This window comes from Trichophyton rubrum (assembly GCF_000151425.1).
Source record: "Trichophyton rubrum CBS 118892 genomic scaffold supercont2.11, whole genome shotgun sequence".
Lineage (NCBI taxonomy): Eukaryota > Fungi > Ascomycota > Eurotiomycetes > Onygenales > Arthrodermataceae > Trichophyton > Trichophyton rubrum.
This window is the reverse complement of record NW_003456418.1, coordinates 406176-411088: the sequence shown is the minus strand read 5'-3', so window position 1 is coordinate 411088 and position 4913 is coordinate 406176. Positions and strand designations below refer to the sequence as shown.

Here is a 4913-nt window from a genome sequence, read left to right as displayed (position 1 = left end):
GGGACACAGGGTCAACTAGACATTTGCGAAGAGGGCCGCTAGTACTGAGGTGCAAGGTCTAGTAACAATAAAGGGACCAGGGGGAACCGCTAGTGTTAATTATACCAAAAGAGCACAGCTCAAGGTCAAGCCCCAAACCTCAAGCCTCAGGCTGCCCAACCCGCTCTCCGGCCAGCGACGCCCGAAGGGACCAAGACCTGCTCTCATAATGGAAAGGGAGAGCCCTGCTACGCGCGATCGAGAACGGGATCATAGCAACGGCGATTATTTTTACACCCGCCATCATCCTGTTGGATACTCGCTTGCCACTGCTGCTCACTCCGGCGACAACGAGCACGAGGAAGCCATTCCCGGCTTAGGCCAGAAAGGTAAGATTGCAGTCCAGCTTCTAGCTCCTCTTCGTTCCATTGTTTCTCGTTTCTTCCCCCCGGTTGTAAAGAGCAGAAAGGGGGAAAAAGTCACAAACTCAGTCTCAGCGTCTTCCCAAGTAGATCCCGGTACACCCAGCGTCGGGTCCAATATCAACCTCATCAGACCATCACCATCGCCGCACCTGACTCTTACGCCGGCGGTCTCTCCATCCTCGTATCCCTCATGGCCCGGCAGTGCCGCTGCCAGCAATTCTATCGGAGGTAGCAGCAGCAACGGTAGTGGTGGTACAGAAGCAGCCACAGCATCAACCATAGGAGGTACAAGCACAATGGGTGAGAGAGAAAGCAACAGCAATCTCATGCGCCCACAACGGCCTTTAGGGCCAGCCAGGACACCGTCAAACACCTATGCTCCTCCACGACGACCCAACCAGTTCATTACGGCGCACTCAACCAGCCAGTTGCCGCTTTCTTCAAAGAGAACACCCCGCAGGGAACGTGACCGCGATCCCAACGCGCAGTACCAGGCCCAGGAGAAAGCGTATGTACAGAGAGTACGGCAAGGACCACCGAGCGAGTGGTTTGGCACTGATAACCAGATGTCGTCTTCGACTGCCTCGGCGGCTCTAGATCTCGAGTCTGATGTCGGCGAAGAGTCACCCTCCTCCGAGGCTCAGTTTGACCCAGATACCTTTGACCCGGATCTACGCCTAGGACTGGAAGAAGATGATCTCCAGCCCACGCTCGAGGAATTGCGGGATCCCAGAGCCCGGGAGAGACTAGAGTGGCATTCTATGCTGGCCTCCGTACTCAAAGGAGATGTCGTAAGGCAGGAGAAACAACGTCTTATTGGTACCATGGAGCAGAAGAGCAAGGAAGTGCTAGGTGGCGAGATATGGTTGGGTGTCAAAGCTCGTACTCTCGCGCGGCCTATCGCAACTCAGGCTAGAATCATTGAGGAAGAAAGGAAGAATATTGGCCCAATGCTAGAAGAGATTATCAACTTCAAAATCAAGGGTCAGGCGGAGATCGGGAAACCCCCGCAGCAACAGGTTGAAGATATTGTCGAAAAGATTGAAAACGTGGAAAGTCTGTATGCCTCCCGCAGACAGCTCGAGCTTGCAAACCCCCGTGCTGCTTCCGAGGAGTACTATGAGTCTTATAATGCCATCCTCTCATGGCACAATACCACCAAGCTTATCAACACGCAACTTTCCATCCTACAGAAATGGGTAGGCAATGATGAACTTGACTTTACAAAACCTTTGGTCAAGACTTCTTACGCATCAGAACTCTCCGATGAGGGATCGTTCCTCGACCGAGTCATGAAAGAAGACGGTCTCAAGACCCTACAAGGCGGTGACCAGATGCTTGATGGTGTCGGTAAAGTCATCAAAAAGGCGAAAAATACAATGATTGAAAACTCGGACGCGTTTTTACAACGCCATCTACCTCCTTACATCGAAGAATTGCTCACCCTAATCAACTTCCCTTCACGTCTTATTCAAGAAGTCACCCGTGTCCGCCTCTCATACGCCAAAAAGATGAAAGACCCGGGCCAACAGTCCCCCATTCTCCTTGATCAGATGATCGTCCAGTTTCAGATATTGATGAAAGTCGCTACTGAAATCAAATATCGATACATGGTCATCTCACGCCCAGAGCCAGGTTGGGATCTTCCCCCTTGTGTTGATGAAAACTTCGATATGGTCGTCCTAGACGCGTTAAAATACTACTTCAAACTGCTGAACTGGAAATTGAGTGCAAACAAGAATACCTTTAAGGAAGCAGAAATTCTGGAGCAGGAGTGGGATTTCTCAAACCAGATCGGAAGACAGCTTGATGGCGGTGATATCGAGGTTGCCGAACAATTTAGCACTCTAACCGCCAAAGCCTTGCAGCGGTTGATGCTGCATTTTGAGCGTGAACTCCTATCTAAGCCACAAGAAGATGCCTCTGACAACGAGAAACGATACAAGACCATTCTTGATTCCGTTCGGGTTCGACAGCGAAAACTCTTCAGGTTCTCACGTTTCCTTCGCCAGCGTTTCGAGAATGCCACAGAGTTCAATCTTCGTAATGACCACGTCGAGACTTTTACTGAGGCACTCTTGGCATCCGGTCATTTCCTCGTTGTTTCTACTAACACTGTTGGCCAGAAAGGTGTATGTCTAATTGCATCACCGTCCCTATACGACCGTAAAAAGGACATCCAAGCCATCCTCGGCACTTCATTCCGCGGTGATGATGTCACTGACAATCTCTCTTACCCTTATATCCTTGTCATCCGGCCAGACAAACCTTTCCAATGGTCCGGAAAACGGTTCGAGGTTGACTTCCTTGAACATCCTACTGATGTCCGGATGGGAAAACTCCGTCTAGTTGCCGATGGATCCCAGGAACGACTTCAAAATGCTCGTCTGGCACTGTCTAGACTAACAGGCTTAGAATTCGACGTGACTATCAAACAACGTGCGAACCTAGGACGTGTTAATGTAGAGCTGAACAAGATAAAGAAAACGGCGTTTAAATTGTCCAATACTATTATTGATAGTGTGGAGATTATTAGAAGCCAAAGCACGGACAGGCAAGATCTTGAGCTTATCCAATCATGCTTTGCCTTTGCTACTGAATTCGGCAAGAGATCACTGATGTACATGGACCCCAACCGCAGGTCTATGAACCAAGGAAAACTAGTCAAACTGGGCCTGGATTGGATATCTTTTATATGCGATGACTGCGACGCAGCGGATCGCAAGACATTTAAATGGGCTGTGTCCGCACTCGAGTTTGCTATGATAATCACCCACGGCCATGCTATCATTTCTTTGAACGACCAAGAGTACGAACTACTTCGTGTTAAAGTTGCTGGCTGCATGGCGTTATTAATTTCCCATTTTGATATCATGGGCGCCAGATCAACATTGGCTGCCAAGGCAGAAAAGCAACACTCGGATCCTGCTGGGAACTACCGGAATTTGGATTGCAGTGACATTACTAGTGATGAAGTGGCGTTGGCACAGGTACAAGCCCAGAGGTTACTACACTTATCAGACATTGAGGCCTTCCGGGCGGAAGAAGATGCCAAACGACAGCCGCTAGGAAAAGTGCTGGAAGGCGTCAATGAGGCCGACCGTTCGCTTAGGGTACTTTCTTCATCGGCTACAAACATCAACTTACGCTGGCAGCAAGGCCAGTTCATTGGTGGCGGAACTTCAGGATCTGTCTATGCCGCGATCGACCTGGATACAAGTTACCTGATGGCTGTCAAGGAGATCCGCCTCCAAGAGCCATCTGTCATCCCAGGCGCAGCTCAACAAATTAGAGATGAGATGGGTGTCCTTGAAGTCCTAGACCATCCTAACATTGTCTCTTATCACGGTATTGAAGTCCATCGTGACAAAGTATACATATTCATGGAATACTGTTCTGGCGGCTCTCTTGCTACCTTACTTGAGCACGGCCGTATCGAAGATGAGATGGTCATTATGGTCTATGCCCTTCAGATGCTCGAGGGTCTAGCCTACCTTCATCAGGCTGGCATTGTCCACCGCGATATCAAACCCGCTAATATCCTGCTTGACCACAATGGAGTCATTAAATACGTCGATTTTGGCGCAGCCATGGTCATCGCTAGACAAGGTAAAACCCTCGCAGCAATGGACCACTACAAGGATCCCGCAGCTGCAAACAAAGATCAGCGCAAAAATCAAAAGTCGGTCATTGGTACACCCATGTACATGTCGCCCGAACTTGTTCGAGGAGAATCAAGTAACCGCTCCTCCCGCCATGGATCAATGGATATCTGGTCCCTCGGATGTGTCATTCTTGAAATGGCCACCGGCATGCGCCCATGGGCTGGCATTGACAACGAATGGGCGATAATGTACAAGATTGCGCAGGGAAACCAGCCCCATCTCCCTAGCAAAGGTGAACTATCCGAACTAGGCATTGACTTCATTAAACAATGCTTCGAACCAGACCCGGCCAAGCGGCCTAGTGCTGCAGAGCTGTTGCAGCATGAATGGATCGTTTGTATCAGGAGGCAGGTTGTTGCAGAGCCGCAAACGCCTAGTAGTGACGGAAGCGCCTTTACACCCATTCCTGGCAACACACGGCAAAACTCAAGCCAGTTTTGAAACTATATAAGCTGCCAGATACCTTAAGAAAACATATAAATGTCTCCATTGGTCTGAGGATGACTACAGGCATTGCATGATGTTATTTGATGTCCTCTAACATTTGACCGTTGAAACCACCGCTTTTACTCGCCTTCTCCGGCCATTTTCTCTCTTCTTTTATATATGCTTTCAATTCTATATACTCTTCGGTCACAAGCACTGCCCTGCTTCTCAAAGCCAGTTTTCTTTGTTTATCCCATTTTATTCCCGGCGTTGGAATGAGATACTTGATTTCTTCAATGGATACCTATGATGACAAAACTAGCCCTAATTAATCATTCATTATTCTTGTGTTTCCCCTAATGTCACCACCACTAACATTTTTTCAATCTGTCTCACGGCGTCATGTATGATCATTGCC

The 4913-nt window shown here is 49.0% G+C and overlaps 1 protein-coding gene across 1 annotated transcript; it reads left to right on the top strand.

Annotated features, from left to right (window-relative positions):
- Positions 1-208: 208 nt before the first annotated feature.
- Positions 209-4510, top strand: TERG_07902 (STE/STE11/SSK protein kinase; the record flags this gene model as incomplete). The annotated part of the gene is made up of 1 exon (XM_047748843.1): positions 209-4510. One exon carries the CDS (start codon positions 209-211, stop codon positions 4508-4510), a length of 4302 nt encoding a protein of 1433 aa, XP_047604833.1.
- Positions 4511-4913: the final 403 nt, after the last annotated feature.